At 41.4% G+C, this 24,526-nt stretch overlaps 1 protein-coding gene across 6 annotated transcripts in view; it reads right to left on the reverse strand.

Moving 5' to 3' along the window:
* Positions 1-11,336: 11,336 nt before the first annotated feature.
* Shaw (potassium voltage-gated channel shaker cognate w) overlaps positions 11,337-24,526 on the reverse strand; it is a 56,953-nt gene continuing 43,763 nt past the window's right edge. For 4 of the 6 annotated variants that reach the window (XM_022796766.2, XM_086983005.1, XM_086983004.1 and 1 more), the window contains 5 exons: positions 23,297-23,389; positions 20,263-22,317; positions 18,651-18,707; positions 18,045-18,188; positions 11,337-17,743 (listed from right to left, as the gene is read on the reverse strand). In XM_022796766.2, the coding sequence (XP_022652501.1) occupies positions 17,634-17,743; positions 18,045-18,188; positions 18,651-18,707; positions 20,263-21,652 (1,701 nt within the window). In that variant the 5' untranslated portion in view covers positions 21,653-22,317; positions 23,297-23,389 and the 3' untranslated portion in view covers positions 11,337-17,633. The remainder of the gene's footprint in view (positions 17,744-18,044; positions 18,189-18,650; positions 18,708-20,262; positions 22,318-23,296; positions 23,390-24,526) is intronic. The other 2 variants (XM_086983003.1, XM_022796765.2) reach the window with 1 other exon arrangement.

Raw genomic sequence — 24,526 nt, forward strand, 5'->3', positions numbered from 1 at the left:
AAGTACAAATACGACAAAAAAGTACAAGACCTTTTGTGTATAAAAAAAAAAAACAAAAAAAACTGCTAAACCTTGGTTTTCAAAAACGCATTTGTCCCACTGAGAACAGTTGACCTAACAAACTATCGGATAACATAGATTATATCTATTTGTTATTTCATAGACGCGCCTCGATTTTATCGATTTATATTAAAACTTTTAGCTGGCAGTCGAATCTATCAGTTTGGATCCACTAACTTTCGAAATGCGGATGGCAGAAAGACGTTTCTTCAGCCCACAATGCAGGAAACAACCGTTGTGTGGAAGAACAGCCCAGATATTCCTAATTGAACGAATTTGCCGTATGATTCTGTATTGCTTTTAGCATGGTTCGACATATATTTCTTTCGTGGTAATTAATGAAAACAGGCTGAAGATATATGTCGAAAGATTACTTATTTAGCTGCCACGGCTTCTATTAGATCGTTTAAATAATAACAAGAAAAGGGAGATAATTGTCTTCACTGTTAGTGTTTATATATAGCATCCAGCCACTGAATGAGCGTTTGTTAGCGGCAGCTGCAATCTAACGTATAAGCAATTTGTTTCTCAAAAGCGTTACTTTATAGCCACTTAATTTTTGCATATATTGCTTCAGCAATTTGTCAACTGTCTGCCCTGTTTAACTGTGCTATGCAGAGGTCCAGAAGAAGTCCTGAAGGAACTGATGCTTGCAGCTCCGATCCGTTCAATGAAAGCATTACATATGAATTTACCTGCGTTCTTGTCAACTAAAATCGGAAACCGGAGCGTAAAGCCGCTATAATTTCCGGGTCCGGAAACGACTATCGGGCTGAATAGGGACACTGAGGACTTTTCTGTGTGAACACATACGTGTAGTAAAAGTATTTTCCTTGGGTTCGACCAGTGGTTCGTAGTCGCGATACGAAAAACGGCTTTAACTTCTGAAAGAACTTAGAAGTACACAGAAGCCACAGTACTTGAAGCAGTTTTCGTAAATCATAGTTCTGAAACATGTAGCAAAGCGCAAGAGGAGAATGCTGCTGAGATGATAGTGATGTACGAAGCTGCGCAGGAAAACTAGTAACCGCAGCAGAAGAATCCGATGAGGTGACAGATCGTTCAGAGAAATCACAATTGCTTAATAACAGCAACTGACCGAAAGCTATTTATGGAACTATTATTAGCGGAGAGAACTATGCTTGTTTGCTCGTGGTTTGGAGCCGTCACCTGTTCAATGCTGTCATTCAGCAGTCACTAGACCGTCAGTGGCAGGTTTGACATTTGTTCCTATATGTGGTCAGCGTTTGTGTTGATCGATAGCAGTCAATCTTTTGGCATTTCAATGACTAGGTTGAAAACCCAGTCGCGTATCATCAGCAATTTCTGGTCAGTACCCATTTTAGTGCCAAGGCGATTTGACTGAATGCTGGCAATTACCTACAGCTTGGACCTTACAGCATGTATTATATACTCACAATTGGTTCAGGGTTCACTTCGGCAACACATGCATTCTACACAATTTACATATAAATAAATGATTTACGCCTTCTCATTTTTTATTGTAAGTAGAAAGGTCTATAGGAGGTCTAAAGGAAATTATACAATGTTAGAGTGCTTGGTCTATGGTATAATTGCTCTAGCCAGTATTTTCACATGAAGGACATAGGAAAAATAATGATTCAGCAGTTTAACTATACCCAAGGTCTAACAAACGCGTACATAAAAAAAATCAATAACGTACGTTTAACTAAAAAAATGACTTATCTAAATATCATAGAATATTGTTTGATAAAACGTCGTCTGTTTACTGCAACGAAAGCAGGATTCCGCCATCCATTAGACGTGGATTGTATTGAAAGTGCTCGTTGCCGACTTCGCTTGATCTGGTATTTTAATTGTCGGATTAGATAGCCAGAAACACACGCTGGATAAGGAAGATATATACCAATCATTACGTATCACCTCCTGCTTCAAAGGCATCGCGAACTTTTATGCTGGACGCCACATGAGGGTCAGAAACTCAATGCCAAACGCAATACAAGTATTTTCGTCGGAGAGGGAATCTGGTGGTTCGAACCGCACGCAACAGAATATCATCGCTTGAAGACTAAATAAATGAAGGCCAACGCGTACTTAGTAAAAATAAAACAAATTGGATGAAGTTCGTCGTGCTGATGCTTCATCATGCAAATAAAAGCTATTCATAAAAAAACTATCGAGATATTAAATTGTAGTGAACTCCTGAACCTGTAGGAGATGTTGGCAAGTTGTCTTTCAAACCTGAACATTCGTCTTTTCACTATGGAAAACATAAACAAATTGGATACGTTTCTAGCCAAGTATGAAAATATAACCAATGCCTTATTATCGACCATTTAGGCTAACGTTGGCATCTCCGCCGGTAATTCCGCTCGATGTCTGAGTAGCAAATATACTAACAAAACAGTTTTGTTCATAAAAATAACAAAATACAATTTTTGGAGTACAAAAAAGTACAAAAAACACTTATATAGTCAATAGCATGTACAAAATTCGGTCAAAAGAGTTAAAACGGCGGACTTTACAGCTCTTTTCAACAGATAATCATATCGTGGCCATCGGGGCGATGGCTGTGAAAAAATAATAACAAATATACTGAAGGACTAAATGCCACACCTTAACTAAGTATGGCTGTAACATTTTTGACGTGTATTACATACAGTGGTAATTAATTCGTATGTAGGTGTTCTCTTACTGCGATTTTATACGGCTTACATCAGAACAATTGCGTTTAGGTACTAAGTAAGGTAATCAGTTTTTCCAAATGTTCCTACAACAATGAAATATTACTCTGCCTCCGCCTATTTTTTAGTCGTTTAAACTGGCACAGCCAGTCTGTCGTCACATCAGCTTTACTGACGGAAGACAGTTTCAAAAGCCTGACAGCTGCTAGACCAAAAAAACAAAGCGTTTTCATATTTTGTATGAAAACAGATATTTTATATACTCTCGTAGAAAATTTCACGAACGATCAAATCTGTGATCGCCGTTAGATATTTTCGATTCATCCGTGTATAGTGCTACACCAACAAGCGAATACTGCGAAGTGTCCCAGCAGAGATAATGCGTTTCGGTAGTTATTGGCTGTAATTATTCAACCAGTAGACTGGAGACAGGTGTACACCGAACTAACAAAACCCTCTGTCGATAGAAGATTTCGATTTTCTTCAGAACCCCTGTGTTACCCTTAGCAGCCAGGTTTGACATAGTTTATATAGTTTTAGTCACGCGCTTTCATTGGCTTATCTTAGTATATAGTTTCATAGTCGGATCATTCGGGCCACGAAAAACCCATTCTCAAAGATATGCGGATTGAAGCTTGAGGGACCAGATAGCAAGCAACGAAATTACCGCTCTATTATCTCGAGTGCAAATCTGCGTTCCGTTTCCCGCAGGAAAGACCCTCTAGGCCAAACTTCGTCCTAAGTGGCCTTACCGACACACTTCACATACATTGTGTTCAATAATTCGTTTGTTTGTTTTTTTTTTTTGTTTTAAAGGTGGAGCCTGTCTGTGCAGAGCTAGGCGTAGTTTCTAATAATAAACAAATATACAACATTATCAGTTTAATTGAGCTAAGAAAAACTCAGAGGTGAAATATTTTGAACTTATTTATGCTGAGGGGGTTTTATCTTTATTACGAAAAGCAAAACAGAGATAATAACATGCGTTTGTAGCCCTAACTCTAAACATAATTGAAAAAATAAATGCCATTTGACATAACGTCTGTTGTTTATAGTGACAACTAAGAAAGCTGCGGTAACTTACTAGTCTGTCTTAGGCTAAAGTCAGTATCCGGTTATGAGAGTTTAGTGCAGGTCAAGTTTATGATTAGTATTTTATAACTTCTAATAGATTCCCTACTGTCTATAGTAGGGAATTGTGTTTGGTTTCAAAAACCAAAGAAAAAGAGATAAATCGTAGTCTACGTATAGCTTGATAACATGCATTATTTGGCGTCGTGAATTTTCTACTTTTCTAGAAGATCAATAATTAACTAAAACGTGAAGCCACTGCTAACTTAACAAAATGCATTTTAGTTCCTTGCAGGATAACTTGCAATCAGATAAGCATCCAAAACCGTAAGTCCAGACACGTGCAAAAAGTGGTCTTCCGTACGTGACGATTCGCTTTTTAAGTTAAAAGGCAAGAATAACTTGCAACTCTTCCTTGTCTAGAACGAAATATTCCTTCGGTCTATGGCTGTTTTTTTGGACGAATCAAGTAGTGTGGACAGATAACAGCAGCATTTTCAGGAGTTTTCGTTCAGACTTCAGAGGACACGTATCCTACAGAAAATGTAACGTTATGTTAATCAACAACGATTTGAACGGGTAACACCATTTGTTATTTGAACTAGAAAGACCTTTTTTTTTTTTTTTTTCGGTAGTACGTCGAGTATGACAGTTTTACATGAACTGAGCCGCAGCCTATATCCGAAAACTTGTGGAGCTAAAAATAGGGTTGTTAATTTAGGTTATCGCATAATTATGTTTTACATTTTAGAAGACTCTCTCTCTCTCTCTATCTCTCTATCTCTCTCCATGCACGTGTACGCAATTCATGCCCTGTCGACGGTTTCGAAATCAGCGTCAAAACGTTGGGAACCTTTACCGGAGACGAGCTTACTTTAACCTTTAAACCGAAAACCTCACGCTCTGGAAAATACATTTTTTTATTGTTTATTAAAAATGATTTTAGCAACTTTGCAGCTGATGTCGTTTTATGCAGTAGATCAGGATATGTACCGCATCGAGCGATATATGCGCGCCATATTGTATGGTATTGTATGGTTTATTGCCTCTCAACGTGTTTGTGGGATGGTTAGAAAATAATACGTGGAACTGAACCAGCGACGAGAGCAAGTCGCATGAAGAGAGAACACTCGTCGTACGTGAAACACGTACGTAAAACGTTAACGTGCGTCTTTTCTATTCGGACCGTCGCTCCTACTATGAACTAAAGTATAGAGATCTAAATAATCGAAAATAGTGTTGCACTCATGTTGAATCTGGGTGAATCAATGTGACTTCAACCATTAGCTAGCCGCAGTGAAGTAATTAAATAAAAAGCACTTACATGTTTACCTTGTTGACTGAATCGTGTCACTTTCAGATATTCAGTCTGCGTCACCAGCGTATCAACGAAGTATCACAAACGGGAACAGGTTCCATTGCGCAAATGATTCCCTTAAAGCGTCATATAGTATATATATATATATATGTATGTTATCGATGCACTTGGTTGATCGAGTTCAATTTAGCTCAAGCAAAATCTTTCCTAAAAATATCTACATTTACAACAATGCAATAATCTTTATTATTGAAATGAAGCCATCTTCAATCGCTCTATTTACTATCGTGGCGTTGATCACGATTAGTAATTCTTCTTCTATTAAATCTTCTAGATACCGTCATTGCATATTACAGAAAACTAAAAACTTCTATCGATGAGTGTTATTTATCCACTTTCCATTAAGTAAATTGATTTTTCCCTATATCGTCTATAATTGTTTAGTCGTATTGAAACATGCTAACACTTAAGCGCTTCAGAAAATGGGAATCTGAAGATATCTAAGTGGATAAACGAAACTATACTATTGCGAATGGTTTCGTAAACTGGCAACAATAATTAGGAAAACGGCTGAAAGCTTCTATTGAAGATCTAACACTTAGAATTGTATCGTGCAAACACACGAGGACACGATTTCGACTTCAATTCACCTCAAAGGACAAATGATTTAATCTTGCTTAATAGTTCACATGCGCTCAACTCGATGAAGATGATTAATTATTAAATATATAAGCCATGCTTATTCCTAACGTATCACGTAGACTATATTCGAAGGGTACAGACAGAAGCAAAGCTATGTTCTCCGTTTTACAATTTTTCATCATTACCAAATAATAACTTTTGGCTTAGAATAAAAGTTTGACAAACACCGGTTGACAATCTATGGCTAGTGACCTTTTGCGCTTTTCCCCAACCGAAATATGTGTCGCTGAGGAAAGCTGCCCCGTACCTTTGACTCAAACGTAATCAGCATTGAACTCTGAACCCATCGACCGTATACGGTCACAGAAATTTCCCTAAATTATAGACTAGTTTAGATTACAGACAATCTCAATACAGTAAAATTCGGGCAAACGTAGTCGTCATATAACGGGCCGGGTCAAGATTATGAACCGGGTTACGTCTGTATGGTACTGCAGTACCCTAAGAGGTCACTGATATGATCTGTCTGGAACTCACATGGCAGCTGTAAAACTATATCGAGTTTGATATAGGTTCTTAATATATCACATTTACATTCACTCATTGTCAGGTTGCTCGATTTATATTCATGGCGAGAATTATTGGCTGATTAGTGTGATCACTGCCAAAGCAATGGGACCATCGTGCAGCCCATTAGAATTTAAAATTTATCAAAGCTATCTAAAATCAGTAATAGAGTAATCTAAAAGCTGTTGGAAATCAGGAGACTAAACAATATTTCCGAGTCGTAACAGCTCCCCCGTCTGGAAACCCCTTAGTACCCATATCAACTGCTTGCAAAACTCTTACCTTCTTCAAGTAGACTAAGATTTTACGACTGTCACCTCATCTGAAAGCGCCAGGATGTTCTGTTGCGGCTATCAGCAGTTCACACAACTGTATAGCATATACACGTTTATATCAAAGAGTATCTAAGCTCACGAACAATGAGGAAACATGTTCACCCGCATTTTTAAGGTAGACCCTGTTGTTAGAATACTCTGTCAACGTTTACTCAAAACGTGACGCCTCCCCAGATGGTTGGGAGTCTGATCTCTGCCTTTATGCATAGCCGTCAGAAAAAGGAGTTGGGAAGCACAAGAGATGATTAAACTGGATGTCGTTTTGCACCTACCTGCCGCGTTGGTTGAGGGTAATATTGGACAAGATGGACACGTCAGCTGCAAGTTATTGGTCAGCAGTTGGTAACTAGTAGGTAGTCAGATCGGTTGGTAAGTTAGCGTGGCTGATACCAGTGTTTCGCAATAGATCCGCGCGACACAGCTTCGCTTGTCAGCTTCAACAATGAACAAAGGAACACGCCAGAAGGTAATGACCACCCCAGCGGCACTGCTAGACGCCAACGATGTTGCAGTTTCTGTAGGGTACCGTTGATAGCGGCGAGGGTAAGGCGTGCTGCACGGAGGCCAAGGACAATGAACTGTTACTGCTGATTTGACCGTTTAGATGGACGGTTGTTGTCGCGCGCATCATCAAGTGTAACATTGATTAAATACAGAAAATGATTATAACGCATATGTAGCATAAACAATACATACGACGAACATCTGAGCGAAATCAGATAAGTCTACATTTATATCTAAGAGAAACGAGCAGAAGCGTTCGACCTGAACTGAGACTGCATTTAGCTTTGTAGATTCCTATGGAATTGAACTCTTTTGTGTGGAACATCAGGGTATCTAATGCATATTTTTCGTATGCTCTATATCTTTTCATCTGTTATATTTCAAATGCCATGAAATTTCCAGCTGCAAGCCATTTTTCCATCAAACTATTACAATCAGGTTTCATATTGTACTGTTATGAATAACTTTAGTAAATAAATAAAATGAAAAAAGAACTTTCTCTTTCTGTGCAAAAATATTTGTTTTTCAACTTGTCGAAAACCAATAGTTTTTTTTCAAGTCAAAGAATTAAAAATTACATGCGACGTTGTTTCCCAGCCGTATGTGGCTGAAGCGCGAAACTTTCATTGATAAAAAAAGTCTCACCAAGGACCGTTTTCAGGCGACAAATGCTGCATGCGATGCCTATGCTGGAAAAACCGGTGCGGGTAGCAGAGATACAAGTCAAACACATTCAATGCTATTCTTCGACGCTATTTTCTATCGGGCAATATATTGTTATTTCTCATACTGCCCATTCGGTATGTTGATTTCTTACACGGAAAATGGCTGCCGAAAGGGCAAGGGCGAGACTGCAACGGGGCTCCTAGTAAAGAAAGTGAAAGAACATACGTTCTACCAGCGCTGCTCCTGGCGTGTTTACCGATAGATTATAACAGAATCAGCAATCGGTATATATTTGTACACGTTTTGTTCGCGTAGTTGTCTTTTTTAGCGCAGCTACAGATTATCTAACGATAATTTCCCTCGTGTATGCGCACAGGATTTGCCGGACCGGTGTAAAGAAAGCAGACGAGCCAGTAAGAAAATGGCTTGGCAAGTCAACACAACAACGACACACAGTCGTTTCTGTCCCTGCTCGACATTTATCTAACTTAAGTGAAATTTTTCCTTGGCCGATGCTCGACTTGGAGCGCCTTATAGCTTTCCAGCTTTGAAATCTTTCGGACTTTACTACCCGAGAAGATATCAAATGCACGCTCGGCACTGCAGCGGCTGCAGCTTCACAACCAGCACAGTTGTTGTCAAGATAATGTTCTGCACGGTTGAGTAAATTTCATTTGAAAACACCGAGGTACAACTGCGCAGAGTACGCAGATAGAATCTACTGTCTCACATGCTAACGGAGAAACGGGAAAATTAAATAGGCGTCGGTACGGTGATGATTCATGGCGAACGAAATAACGAAAATATCATTATCAAGAATAACAGGAAAGCATACGAACTAAAACGAAACAAACTCACACTTAAGCGTAACATTTCCGTTCGTGGAAATTTTGACCGTCCGATCGACTTGATTCTCCTTTTCTATACTAAAGGTTATCTTAAACAGAACGTCGAAAGGGCAGATATCTACTTTCTAAAAATCTAATTTTTTGGAGGAATAGCGCTTCCGAGAAACAATTTCCTTTCCTGCTCTATCTAAGGTTTGTGGATTAAGCTTAACATCTAAAGCGATGCCACGGTACCGGACGTGTAGCATTCATCGATCTTACACAGCTGAACTGGGAATAATTTTTGTCTAAAAGGAAATCACATTCTACATATGTGTAGATGTATATGTTGCGCAGTAGTTCAGACATAGCTATAGAATGTGTTTAAAAAAGGCACTGAACCAGATGTTTATACGGAATGACATTCTACGCGTTCGTGTAAAACACAACCCTAACTTTAGAAGTTGTCTTTGTTCGTACATTTTAAGCAACACCAACGCATACGAACATTAAATCGGAACCAGTTTTATGAGGAGGAACTTAGGTTGACGTGGAAACAAATTACGCCTTAGCCGTAAATCGGGTTCATTTTGCTTACTTAGTTGACATGTGCAGTAGGAGTCGGATTATAATAATATTGACTATGAGGTCGTTTTAACAAAATACCGGATCAAAATGAGAGAAATTTATCTAAGGTGTCAGATCTACAAAGGCTATCTTACTTCACCCCTCAGGGTCTCTAAAAGTTTGCAGCTAAAGTTAAAATGATGCACAATAGAGCAGAAATTTTAGTTTACAAGTATTTTATTTATTATTTTTCTCTCTTTCTTCCTTATTTCCCCTCTCTCTCCTTCTTCTTGCCACTCTCTCGCTAACGTTCCTGTCGCGCGTTTCTCTTACGCTCACTCTCTCATTCCTGTAACTCTTTTTCATCATCGTCGTCTGGCTCAATTGTAATTTTGTCTTAATGCTGCGTTGTTGTTGCGGTCGTATTCCTTATCTCATAGCTTTTCCTTCTATATTGGAATTTTTTCCCCTATGTTATTACTGTTAAAATTGTCATCATCATCATCATCGTCGTCATCATCATCATCATCATTACCAGCCTGCTTAATGAAAACTTTTCTTAGCCACTTCGTCTTTATTTTTTTCGATTATTCCCATTTTCAGCTTTCTCTGGTCCCTCATCATCCTCCGGGCCAAGTGTAATAGCAGGTATGAATTATAATATATACATTATAACTTGTCGGCTGGTTCCTAATTATCGTTGTTATCATCAGTTACCAACGACGCAACCGGAACAGATTTATGGCCGCAGGGATGAAATTGGACAGAAAGGGAGCTGATTTCGAGCTAACTCCTGGCTACCTTTTTATGCGAAGTTAGACCGGTAGTAGGAATCGCATTGATACTGATAGGAGTTAAAATAACATTCATTAATGATCCCGAGGGCGGGCACTTTTCATTTAGGGCGGAGAATATTGGTGCGGAAATATAAACTGTGTGCAAAGTAACGATCCGCTGGGTCGACGGGCAAGCAGCGCTGTGCTATATAGGTCACTTTTTCTTGAGACGGTAATCTGCGGCTCTATCTGTTTTGTGACATTCTACACATCCAGCCGTCGGCCGACTTACTTTCGTATCTGTAGTCGGAAATGGTCACACAACAACAATGCGCAGACTTTAGCAAAGTAGTTGACGGCCACCACCTGTCTAATACTCTTCATTGGAGCCCTCAAGGTATCGTGTTTTTATAGTACCGCCATTATCATCACCATTATAGCTCCTATAGAATTTTGTCTCTTCGCATGATTTAGGTAATCGAAGCAATATCAATCATTTTCATCGTCGGCGTCGTAATAATTTATGAATCAATATTATAATACTACTATAAATGTTACAGTTATCGAGTGGTACGCAATAGCAGCCGTAAAGTCACAGACTGAGCGGTATGACTTTTTCAAATGTCTTCCCCGTCCCCAGGTTTCACGCTGAGAACGAGGGGCAATTGAGTGCACACCGAGTACGGGAATTAAATACGTGCCAGAACATTAAGCGTAACGCTTGTGTGCGCGGAGTTAGTGACAAACACCATTTGATGTGTGACATCGAAGAATAGTTGAAGCGACGGTCTTTACCACATACGGCAGTTATTTAACCTTGTGAGAACTCGTAGGAAGTAGGTGCGCGCTAAGCATTAAGGAAAAACTAAATAGGTATGCATGCCCCTTTCTGTTGTTGGGAAAGTGGTGGTGGTTAACTCCACAGTTATCGTTAGGGTAACTCTGATGTATTCCTCACTCCGATTAGATACAAGTGACATGTTACTATAGGCATAGTTTTGATGTAAGCGTTACCACAAGTATTTTGCTTTATTTAATAATTATAGTTATACACTTACTCTATATCTGTTTTGTGACAGTAATAATATGGATTGAAGACCTTGAAACGAACCGTCAGCTCAACCTTAATGTATGTATACATAGCTCTCGCATTACGACATCGTGCCTGTTGAAGTCGTGATACTGTTCAATCAGTCACAGCAAATCAATCAAAATAGCATCGCTTTACCCCATGTTGCCTACGACAAGAAGAGCGTCGTCCGCCTGTTTCGCTGCCCGTTCCCTTTTCCTTTGCCCATACTCGTACTCTTTCTATCGTAAATATATTATCATCACTCTTACAGCTATAATGATATTTATTCGCATCATCCCTTTTATTATAATTGAATTGTTATCATATGGATAGTTCTTAACTTTTCCAACATGGCTCAGTCGTTTAAGCTGCTGAATTTAATGCAAGATTAATGAATAGCTAATATTCAATTCAGTTAAAATAGTCAACAAACAATACATTGTTACGTTAGATACGGTGCCATGTGGTACGGACGCTGAAGACCGGGGCCGCGGACCCCGCCGGGACGTAGGGGCCTAGTCCCGGGGCTTCCTAAATGATTCCCTGTTGACCTCAGTCAGGTTTCCGCAGCGCGGCCTACCTACGCTGATCGGCGATAGTAAATCCACAATCGATGCTCTAGATCTTGAATCATCACCATCGCCGACATCATCATCATCAGCCGCCTGTTATGTTTTCCGTTTCACATTCTACCGATATTTCTCCTTTAGACTACGACTCTTTGGTGAGTCACACGCAACACACGCACAGACACGCTTCCGCACACATTCGTCACAGCAGTAGTTCTTCAAATTACCGCTACTTTTTTCTCGTTAATTTATGCTTATTATCATTATCCGTCATCAATATCGTCGTGTTGACGCTCTTCATTCTTCGTCGTCATCGCTGTACGATCTCTGTCTGTTGTCGCGTGACGACGAGCACAGGCAATACGTATTCATAAGCGTGTGCCTTGACCCCGCATGCTCAGACTGCATAGTGCTCGATAAGCCAACGAGGCATTTTCCTTGAAATTTATTATTTCTGTTTCTTTGTATTTGTTCGTACGTACAAGATGCCTAAATAAGTACGTTTCATCGAAAATAGTTCCGATAAAAGACAAAATAGGTACTTGTTACTGTGTTCGTTTGGCTGTTGTTATTCAGCAGACCAATAGACCGTCGATTTATTCGAAATCCTCAACGCTCGATCAAAGCAATTTGCTTAATTCATTGCTTCATCTGTAAGCAAATAGCTGTTTATGTGCGTGTGTGTTTATACGGCTTCAATTTATAGTACCGTCATCGTTATTACAATCGTCATTGTAATATTTGTGCATGTATTTAGGTATGTGAATCTTTTTCTACCATTTCTGTTGACTTTGTTTACCTTTAAATCGATTGTAGCCTTGTTAGCGCTGGTTGTATCGTTTGAAAACTGGGAAAGGCTTAGATAGTTATCGAAAAGCGAACGAAAACAGGAGGCGGTCATCAACGTCAGTGCGTATACCGTGAAGTTTGGCCTGGCACATTATAAAGGGGAAAACATTTCGTTGTAGATTCGTTGGTGTCACAGGTGGAGTGAAGATAGGTCGGGTCTCTGCGTCAGCCATCTATATTAGCCATTGTATGAGGGTGTGAATGCGTACTATCGCGTATTGTGTACGTTTTCCGTGTTGGCAAAACGATGAAAGCAGAAGCAGAAGCAGCAGCAGCAGCAGCAGCAGCAGCAATAGTAGTACTAGGTACGATACCCCCTATCGGTCGCGCAACGGTGGTACCTCGTTGTCCGCAATTGTTTTTTTGTTCCTTTTCATTGCTGCTGTTGCTGTTCTATTTTTTCCATGTATATATCGGAGTTGTAAGCCGAGTCGTTGCAGTTGTTACGCAGTGATCGAGGAGTTAGTATTGTGATTATTATAAATAGCGGTGCTAGTTTTATAATCACTATAACAATTATGTATATCATTGTTGTTAATTTATATTATAGTACTATAAGTGTTGTTTAGTTTCACCGATTTCATTTGGTCCCATAGAGCCATCGGTATGCCTCAACGACAAAGGGGTAGCATCAACGCCTCTCATCATTTTGGTTACTACGAGAACGTTTGTGCTATATCTCGATCGACAAAAACGATAACGTTCCCTGTCGGTGCTGGCACAATAAGCTGCCCCTTACTTAGTAGTTATTCCTGATCGAGGTCATGTGACGACCTGAAAATCTTCATAGACCAGAGGGTGACCACTTGTATCATACGCGTATACTTTTTTACACCACGAGATCACTGAAAAGGCAGCAGTTGGGTGAGTGGGTGGAGAGTTGAATCTATTAAACCCAACCCTCATATTTTATTAAGGTTCTAATGTTCTGGCTATGTCCGGGAACATAGATGACGAAAAGTCGCATTGCTCGTAATCATCTAGCAAGACTTGGTTCGGAGACTCTGGAGTTCTACACATACATGTTCCTTTATTGGTAATGTCGATACTGTGATCATTACTATTCGTATGTAGTATCATCGCTATTAGAACGGCGCTGCAGTGTCGCTCGCTATCGTGGTCTTCAGTTTCGTAATTTCCTAACAACAACGGTACTTTCTCCTGCCATTGATTAATTGCTTTTTGAATTGGTCCCGACCGGAGAGAGCGAGACGTCCCGGCCGGCCGCCATACGTTTCATTTGGTCATTTTAGGAGGTGGGATAGTTGATATGTGTAACATATGTTCACTGGCTGGCGATAAGGGCGGTCAACAGGGGTAGCCATATTTTTTTTCCTCAAAAGATAAAGGAGTCATGGATACACGTGAATGTTGTGTGACAGAAACCTCTACCAAAAGCGAGGGGTACCTGCGCCGCCGCCGCCGCCGCCGCCGCCGCCGCACACCCTGGTTCCCGTGAAATCTATTTGATGCAATATTCGCTTTGCTCTTGGTTATTGAATGGCGATTCAAAATCTACCTTTGCTGTACATTTATCAATACCATTGAACGAGCCTGCAATGATATTTCAAGTGATGAGGCGATAACACTCCTAAGCATTAGGTTCAATGCGTCGTCTAGACGCTGATTAGTCGATCAGCTTTACTCCATTTCTTATATCGGTGTGTTCACGCTATGCGCCATTTTTGTGGCCATACTTTTACTGCCTGCATAATCATGACCATGAGCATGCGTTCAACGTCGATTATCGTCTTCAGTTGCCCCTTAACCTTACTTTTTCTTCTTCTTCTTCTGACATACGAATGTATGTCTGATACTTTCATATGCAACTCATTCAAAGCTACCACTCCTGGTACAATCAACTAGCTCGGTAATTACTTAGCACTATGAGACGTTCAAATACATGTTTATTTACACTTTCGTTGGAGCACCTTAATAGTATTTTGAAAGGCATACTACTAATTCCTCTCAGCCTTAATATACAATTTATCTTTTGTTTGAAATTGTCAGTCGATGGTTCTCGGGACGTTACGAAATAGCTTGACAGTTCTTCCTGCCTTTTTTGACACTAACGTTCAATGGTAACAAAGTCTTCCAAATTACCAAGATGCAGTGTATCATCGAATAGTCAAGCATTCGAATATGTTGTGATACATACTTTGTAGGATTCAGACGACCATGTCTCTAGCCTGGTAAAGTACCGATTGACCCACCACGAAGTGTGACCTATCTCGTTTGTGAATTCATTTGTGCTTTCGGGGCTGTTCATCGTCACTCAAGGGTCCTACAGGTAAAAAGATCAAGCTTCTGTAATGAGCTCGATTGTATTAGTTTGGTCTAGCTTTGTCTCACAGGATGTCGGGTCTACAGCAGCACGTATACTCATACGACATGAGCAGTATCGAAGATATATACAGAGTTATCGTTAGCTAGGTAATTAGTATTGTAATGACATAATTGGTTGTAGCAGGTAAAGCATTCACCCCCCCCCCCCAAAAAAAAAAAGCATATTTAGGTGGAGGATATATATGTGTGTGTATGATAGTTACGCTATTCGGTAATACTTTGGTTGGGAGCTAAAAGCAGAGGGAGAAACTGGGCTATCGGACTTCAATGGTAAATTACCAAGACAAATCGCTCGAACAACATTTAATTGCCATCGTAAGCCACGACGAAACGATCTTTAGAAGCAGTATCCTTCTATTTCTACAAAATGTAAAAGAATATTTTTCTATGTTGCTGGACCACCCATTTCTTTTTCGCAGAAGGCTATATCATAGCGTTAGAAATATATGATGCAGCGAAAGGAAGATCAATTTCGGTTTGAACATGCTGAATCGTAGTTAAATAGCCTCTCTTAGTATCAAGAATGAACGCTGAAGATGTGGCGGAAGAGGTTGAAGGCGCTGTTATTTTGATTTAAATTTATCTTTTTTTTTCTCATGAAAATACTTAAAGCATTGAGAGTTAGTCATAATTGAGGTAGGCCAAGACAATCGTAAATATACCTTTGACGCAGTTCTTTGGAACTTTAAGATCTTGAACGCATTACGGACAAAGAAACATCCGCTGATCTCCTCTATAGAAGTCAGGCCGCTTATTGTCAGGCTAGCAGCATTTCGCTTATCTTCTAGGTACCTGTGATGAATAAAGTAATATATATTCATATATGCTCACCGTTACAAAACAGTAGCAATAATTCTGTCGTCCAGCAGATCAGCCTTTGCACCGTGTGACAAGTGCATAGTAATGGGTTCGATAATTGAACGTAGACGTTTTTTTCTTCATTCTTACGCGCTCTTCATCTCATCATCTGTTTACTTCGCCAGCCAACTGGCAATAATGACGGCCATTGATAGCGGCGATCGATACGATGCCAGCCGTAGTAGTTGTGGTGACCCGTGCTCAAGATGAATTCTACTTCCTTATCATTCGTTTACTGATGCTTTTCTCTTTTCCTTTTTGTCTTGGCACACCAGAGTTTTGTTCTCGCTATGTTTACTGCTGATTACTTATTTAGTTAGTTTCTGATATTTATTGAATTTCTACTGGCAGGGTTAACATCGACTAGAATGAATTATTTCTGCACCGGTCCACGACGTGCGACTAATGCGACGAAACATAATAAAAAAAAAATCGACTAACCAGTCAAACACTGGACTATTTGTCGAACCGTTACATCACTTACATTTTTAAAAAATTGGGCCTTTTGCACGTATAATACAGGCTGTTGACAAGGCTATAGAACATGGCCAATTATCTTCGAAAATTTCGGTATTAGGTAGGAGTGCGGAAAACACCTACAGTATAAATTCAGCTGATATTAGCACTCGTTTTATTACTGTTTTCTATTTCAAATTCGCAGACTATCATTGAATTGTTAGGAACAAGCGAATGGAAATTCGCCATTTGCGTAGAATAGAAGTCCTCTTGTCAAAAAAGATAGAAACACGCACAAGACGACTCGGTGATTTGAAAGCGATTCATCTATGGATACTATTGCTATTGTAGATGTCTATTTGTATATTGTCATTCGTTGACAGAGTCTAGAATTCAAATTGAGAACGTTACTCAAGAGGTTAACGAGGATCCAAACGGCGATTGCAGTGGTAGGGAACGATCGTTAAAAGTTCATTGGGGGTTGCAAAGAATGGATCTTTATATGCAATAATCACAGTCACTCGAACACTGCGAGGAAAAATAAAGTTGCGGAAACAAGCTCTTTCACACTGATTCACGATAGTGTTATTGTTTTTTCACGTATGGTAAATGGAAAACGCACCAGATCGTTCTCTTCGTAATAGCTATTGTGTAAGCATAATTACAGCTGTAATTTTATTTTATAATCTTAGTTTTTGCTGTTGATGCAAATTAGGCTAATATCATAGAGAGTCGCCGTCTGATCGCCAGGAAAAGCAGTTGGACTTCGAGCACAGATTTAGCGCCACGACTGCTATCCATGAGATCGGTCCATTGGTCTATGTTTATTTGTTACCTTTCTGTAGTAGTAGTAGCAGTAGTAACAGTAAACCGTGTGTATATAGATACGTCTTCGGCCCGTGCGTCTTTCCCTCCGACAGACCACGTTGCTAGAACGACATAGTCCGTCTCGTCTCTTTCGGGTGTACTTGTAACCGTGTGTGTTACACTATGTTCAAGCTGATTGGCATGAGAAGCACCGAGTCAGAAGCATGCTACGATAGTGCGATCCCGTTGATGCACTTCGCATCTTGCATATTTGTCTGCAGTTGCTTATGCTTCCTAACTTACGGACTGCGTGAATAAGATTTCACTGCTTGCGGTAGACGGGCATAGTTTCGAAAAATTGTAAACAGTTACCATTGCTAGTACTAGAACTACTGCGACCAGTCTTCATTCCTCTGGGATGGCCGGGACGGAATAGGTGTCCTGACATTGACTGGTTCGTTTCTACAATTGCTTACATATATGTGCACGTTTTCCAGCGAGTGTCGTGATCACCTGAATCCCTAGAGGGCAAGTGCCAATTTTTGTTTTTTAAAACCATTTAGGCGTCGTCCTCTATATGTGTGCGGCTATGTTGATATGCTGATTAGCCTTATCATCACCAACTATCTACCCGGTCCTAAGCTAACGTCTAGTCGATGTCTGAGTTCGGCCCCTTGTTACGCCGCCAGTTGCAACGGGAAAGGATCATTGGCAGGCGCTTTTGTGGTTGTTCCAGAACTACTTGCGCCCCCCGGACTCGTAGGGGCTGCCGACGTGGAGCCCGAAGCTGCAACGGTACAGAAGCCCAAAAAGTAGGGACAAAAGCCGTGGTTAGAAGCGAGGAATAGAGTTATGATCCGCATGAGTAGGTATCTGTTCTAGCTCCTTGCACCTAAAGACAACTTGTAGGGATTGTGTCACGAGTGAAGATTAGTGATAATCGTTTCTTTGAATTGATAAACACGTGAAACACTATTAATATGATAAGGCCTGCCAGCTAAGGAAAGATGGATTTTTACCACACGATATTTGAGCAAAAGCGGACATGGCAAACGCTTTTTTTCTTTTTTAGCATAATATGAGCTTACGTTGCATGGCAGATGATGTTGCTCCGGGGCTGACGGAGACTGGTTTATTCTGATCGCTTGGTCGCCGCGGCTTCGCATTAGGGTTGAGACCTTCGGCGTGGTTGATGGACAGCATCGGGACGTACTCCTCTTTGAGCACCGGGGCTATACAAAAACATAAAATAGATAACAATAAGCGGGACGATAACAGCAATAACAATGGGAACGGGAAAGTTAGAAATCAGCCTGTGTAACATTGGCATTGTCGGAAGCTTTGCAAAAGTAAATAACGTACGTACTAGATTAAAGAGCGCGCAGGGTAAGGGATGATAGAGCCGCATATAAAACAAGGCTAGAGACATTGGAATAGATAGCAGGTTTCTATTTCGGCCAATCGGAGAAAGTTAGGAGGCAGCAGGATAGGGTAAAAGGGGGTAGAGAGCATATATATATAGGTTGTCCGTCCAACAGCCCCTCGGAAACGTCACTGCTTCTCTGTTCCATCTCAAATGTGGACTTTTTCTCTCTGTGCGTGCAGTGCGTGGTTCTACTCTTCGCATTACCCCATAGCGTGTTCAATAGCAGACCAATTAGCCACGTGCACATCGCTCACGGATGGGTACTTACCTCGCGGTTTTAACGGCGGTCGTGGTGGTCGAATTGGATCGTCTGTACCTTGTCGTCCTGGACATGGACAAATTGTGGACACAGGAACAAAAGAGAAACACATGGTTGAATTAATTTGTGAGTTTGCATAAACTGCGTATGTAACGCACATTATCAAAAAGCGGCATATTCTAGGTGCTTAGGGCGGAGGAGTTGAATGCGTTTTAAGGATTCAGCATAGGTCTTAAAAATTGAGGGTAAATATACAATTCATCATACAGTAGTGTAATGTTCAGTACTAATGTTTCCTTTAATTAATAAAAGGTCGTAATTGAAAGGCTGTGGAAAATGTTAACGTATAATAGTTAGCATTTAATGCTAACCGCGGTCGCGACTCAATAAGCTACGTTATAAACAATATATGTATTTTTTATCGCCCATTTGTCGACTTAAGTTCAGTAGGAGAACATTGGGCGCTAAAACGAATAAATGGGTTTGAAACCAAGCGACCGTAATGCATTTATTGTTGGTAGCTGGGCATCACGGGAATAGAATTCACTTAACCCTTTCCAAAAAACACTCAAAATACACCATTACGCATCACTGTCGTGAAAATATTCAAGTTCCGCCAGTACGCGCCTAAATATAGACCTGGAACATTATTTTAGGATACGAAGGAACACATTAGGATTGAATTTAAAAATAGCAAGAATATAGTTTTTCAGGCTATTGTCTATTTATTATAACGTGGCGCTGCACCTGCATTACTGGTAACGATTATTTGCGGTGATAAGAAAAAGCAATATAACCCATCTAAAGGTGCTTACGTAAATCTACGAAACCATCAAACATCCTAAGTAGGATTATATTGGATACTTTAGCCTGTAATATACTTATACACAACCATTTTAGTAAAAATAAGATAACTTTACGAGCTCTTTTGCTAACCTTTTCAATTATCATCTATGTGAAACTTTTGTGTGGGCGGTATAGTGCGGCACGATAATCACCTGGTTTCGGCTAGTGTCGGATTGAATAGTTCGTGAAACATAACCTTAAGTTTGATGCAATTACTTATAGAAAGTTCTTATTTTTTAGCATTATACATCCTCTATTCAACAAGGCCTTTTTGTTGTTTATGAGAGCTACCAAGAGGTACTTTATTCTACCGAATATGCCCTGTGCGTTGGGTGACAGCTAAATTCCAACTCCAATAGCCAGAATTTTATTTAAGCAAGTAATGTATCCTTAATAGAGCAATAACGTCAATGTAGTTAGAGGAATCCCACGACTTCGAAGATCTCGGATGCTTTATTTTTAAAAAATTCTTTACATATGGTCAGAAGTAAGACTGTGAAGTCCAGTTGTTGTCGTTTTTGGTTCATTGACCTTTTGGAGTGATTTAAGGAGGTACAAGGGAGCCAGAACAGGTTTATATATCGACTGCAAAATGCATTGAACAAAGTGAAGTACACTGTTACATTACTGCGGTGTCACTACTAATGCTTAGGTAACGAAAAAGGTTTTCTTGTACATGGGTCGTAAACCTAAGCACTTTAGCAAAGCAGTTTTGCTGCAAGCGACGTTATCTAATCATTCGTTTACTCAATCGGAGCCTCGCTTCTGGACTCACCTAACTTGCTGCTTATCGTGGCGTCTCGGAATCCCTTGACGTCGTGGGCAGCGCCTCGGCGATTCGGCCCCCGGGGCACTTCGACCGGGAGAACTCGGCGCCGCTTTTTGGGCAGCTTGGCCCTCGCTTGTGTATGCGAATAGAACATAGCAAAATTGGATACAATAACAGGTACTGGCAGCGCAATGGTCAACACTCCGGCCAGGGCGCAGAGTGCTCCGACAAACATTCCCGCGTAGGTTTTCGGGGCCATATCCCCGTAGCCTACAGTGGTCATCGTGACCAGGGCCCACCAAAGGCCGAGCGGGATCGAATTGAAGTCGTTGTCGGGGTTTGTCTGGATCCTCTCAGCGTAGTAGACGAGCGACGCGAATATCACAATGCCGAGAACGAGGAAGAAGACTAACAAGATCAACTCCCCCGCGCTTGCCTTGAACGTCTGTATGAGGATTTTCAGACCGGCCGAATGGCGTGTTAATTTAAATAACCGCATAATACGGATAATAGAGAAAAATTCAAGTATGTCTGCATTTTCTAGATGAGAGGCAAACCTCTGGAGAGCCAAGTCAATGTAAAAAGACAGTGTGGCTGTAAAGTCAATGATATTGACCGCGCCACGAGCAAAATCCAACTTTGACGGTGACGCTATAAAACGCGTCAAGATTTCGATGGTGAACCATGCGTTGCAGACGACTTCGATATAGAAGAAGGCCTCATGCGGGTTCGTTTGTTGCTTGTCAAGGGTCCAAGCAAGTTCCTGTGTCGACGTCTGAATCGTGATATTCTTTATAACTGGTACTCTCATATTTGGATGCGTTTTTAGACAAAACGACAATATAGAAATGCAGATGAAAAACACCGACATAACACCGATCACCTTAGCCGCTGTTGACGAATATGGCTCATCAAATAATGACCATATTTTAGGTTTGGTCTTTTGCCACCAGGTGATTCGGCCGGCGTAGTAGTCTTCCTCAAAGCCGAACTTCCGCGCGATTTCTTCGTCGCTGGGCTTGTCGGTATCCAGATCAAGTCTATCGAGCACTGCCAACGTCTCCTGGGCATCTCGATGCTGTGTGTAGGTCATCCAACAGCACGGCTCGACCTGATTCGCGTCCAGCCCCCAAAATTCAAGCTCCTCTTCAAACAGAGGACCGCACACGTCCGTCGGATAGTGTAGTTTACCAGTGCGGTAATAATTAAGGATTTGGGCGAACACACCCGGATGTCTGTCGAAAAAATACTCGTTCAATATTGGATCATAATTTGCAAGCGCCTCTGTCAAACGAGAAAGGCGCGTCGCTGGGATCTTTTTGAGGGTGGCCTTGTACGTCTCGTGGCGGATCCCTCCCACGTTGAGCACAACCCGGTTCTCGGCGTCGAGGTTCATCGCGGGCGCTTCTGCACCTGAGGCCGACGCCCGGGTCGGGCCGACCTCGCTGCGAGCGCGTCACTCTGACTTCGCGATACTCTGGGGCGCGCAAATAACAGCCGAACGGCGGCGGCGGCGACAACAACAGCAACAACAAAAGCGACGGCGGCTGCTGCGCGTCTCTTTGGGGGTGGCGGCGACGGCGGCAGGAGCGACTGCGCGCTCTTCTGTGTAACGATGATCATCGGCGAACGCACGGCGCGGGCCGCTCGCCCGCCCCACAATTGCAATCCGCCTCTTTTTCGAGCAAACCTTCGTCGTCAACAGCAGCAGCACAAATAGGAATGCAGACTTGAACGCCGGCTCTAGCACTAATCAACGCCAATGCGTCCAGTGTAACTGTTATCAATATCCGCATCACAACCACAAAGATGACTCCGCACACTGCTGCTACTGTTTTTATTTTTGATATCTTTTTTATTGCTGCTGCCTCTTCCGTTGATTATAATAGCAGATATGCCGTTGTTGATTCAGCTGTTACTTCTTCTTTTTCTGTTGTTCCCTTTGCTGGAGCATACAATCAGTCCATTCGCAACTGCAATCCACAACCGCAGCTGGTAACCGCGTCCAGCGCCAGCGGAAAGCCCCCGCGTCGCAACGACGACGACGCCACTGACGATCGCCTGTAACAACACGATAACGCAAAAGGAATAACCCGTTACTCTTTTGGCTTTACAACAATTTTATTTTTGGGAGTCCTCAGAAAGATCATGTCAATCCATAAAGCTTTGTTACCTGCTCGTGTGGTACGAATCGTTGCATAGGATGGTATTACTACGAACTATCGTTCACTAACATTCGCCAACAGTTCCAATGCGTGCCCCGTTGCTACCTGCTTCTTCCCTTTGAAATCAATGCCATTGATCGCCAAATGAGTAAACCATTTCTCTGTATTTGATTAGTTATTCCGTATCTCCGATCATTGACAAATACCGTTTCAGAGATTACGCCCACTCGCAATATGCAGTGGCCATGTTTTCCCTACGTACTGTCAGATGGGTAATGCGCTCAAATCCGCCCTCAACGGTATTCCATTCTCTATAGAATACAGACGTCAATGACAGGTCATTTTTGTCAATTAGCTTAACAAGCTGACAGAAGTCCGTTCGGCTCCATCGCATATGACTCATCTCTTCTATGCTAAAGCACATCTATATGGTAACAGTATATTCTCACTACGACCTAGTACACCGATAATATTCCAATTATCTTTTCTAGATATTTCCGTTATTCACGCCACTCGAACGTTCCACACGGAATGATGAATAGTAAAAAAAATAAGTAACCTCTAGTCATTTCCTCTCAGATGAAAGCCTTTCCAAAATGTCACACACTTGAGAGCTTTAGCGTATAGATAGAGCCTTTTGTTGTATGCATAGTTATTAGATACGGAGCTATCAGAAGCAACAGCAAGAACGGCGACGCGCTTGAAAGCAACAACTGGACAATTATTTTGTTTGTCTGCGTGTTAATAATCTATTATCTATCGTCGAGGCATGGAGCAAAGTATCTAGACACACCGAGTTCCATCAAGGCATTTGTTTTTAAACGAATTTAGTTACTTTTATTGTTGATGAGGCACATGCACAAACATACACTTACATATGCTTGTGTTTGTCTAAACTGAAATGAATGTTCCGAGCTGAAGCCAGCTTTGTGACCAGTGTCTATGCCCGGGTTCGAACCACCACGTGTCTGTAAGATCAGAAGGCAAACACGCTACCCACTAAGTTATCACACGGATTGGGTTAACTATTATGCCATATTCTAACCGCCCAGTTCACTTTGACCAAGCTCGTCTTTATCACGTCCGAATACACAGGCTTTGGCTTTTCGAGCTGTACGATAAAATGGAACACTCTAAACTTTTTCAGGCTATATGGGCGACTAAACACGTTTGAAACAGGACTCCCCTGTAAAAGAAAGATTATTTGTGACGGTCAAAACTCCATCAAAATTTACGTCTACTCTTACTACGGTTGTTGCAGATAGGGGCGCTATTAAAGTCTACATGGTTATAAGGATCTTCTGGTCAATGGTTTTGCGTCATAACTGGGTAGTACATTAGTAAAGGAAGTAGCACATCATAGTTATATTTGCTCGTCACAAACTCAACGGTCCTGTTTGAACTAGTTGGGATAGTCGCTTCCGGCCAGTATTCACACTGATGTCGACAGACTAAGTCTCGTTAACTGCCAGCATAAACGGTCCTCAAATATAGTTTATATGAGTTCCTACAGCCGCGGTTATTTTCTTGTTCTGCACAATGAACTAGCAGTGTACAGACCTCCGTTTGCGGCGCGTGTTAGCGAGAATACACCTGAAAGGAGAAGAATGTGCATATATGTGCGTGTATTTATATGTGGATATATATGTGCACTCATGGCGTAACATGGTAGTGGCGTAGAGTGGTAGAGTGAGGTCGTATAGAGCTGACCCCGACGACGAGAGCCCAGCGATATAGGTACAATATCGCTTTTAATGCCTTCTCACGACCATTCTTTGTTTTAGGACCTGGTCGTTTGGCATATCCGTGTATACATACGCTTTTTCCCCCTTTATCCCCCGACGCGTAACTGCCCCCTATGGTGCGTGACAGCGAATTCTGCAACCCGTTTGCCGCTACATCACTTCTAGTACCACACTCTATCAATGCATCGGTTGCCTGCTTTAACGCAGCAGTGGGACGTTTCAGTTCCCCTTTAACAGAGATTTCATTATCAACTGCCCTTCTTCTCCCTTCACCTCTGTACGCTTTTTTTCGTAAGACGTCAAGAGGGGTCGTCGGAAGCAGGCGTCTGCACACGTTTATCTCCTCCTGTTCCTTCCGTT

Source organism: Varroa destructor, unplaced genomic scaffold (assembly GCF_002443255.2).
Source record: "Varroa destructor unplaced genomic scaffold, Vdes_3.0 BEIS01000003.1, whole genome shotgun sequence".
Lineage (NCBI taxonomy): Eukaryota > Metazoa > Arthropoda > Arachnida > Mesostigmata > Varroidae > Varroa > Varroa destructor.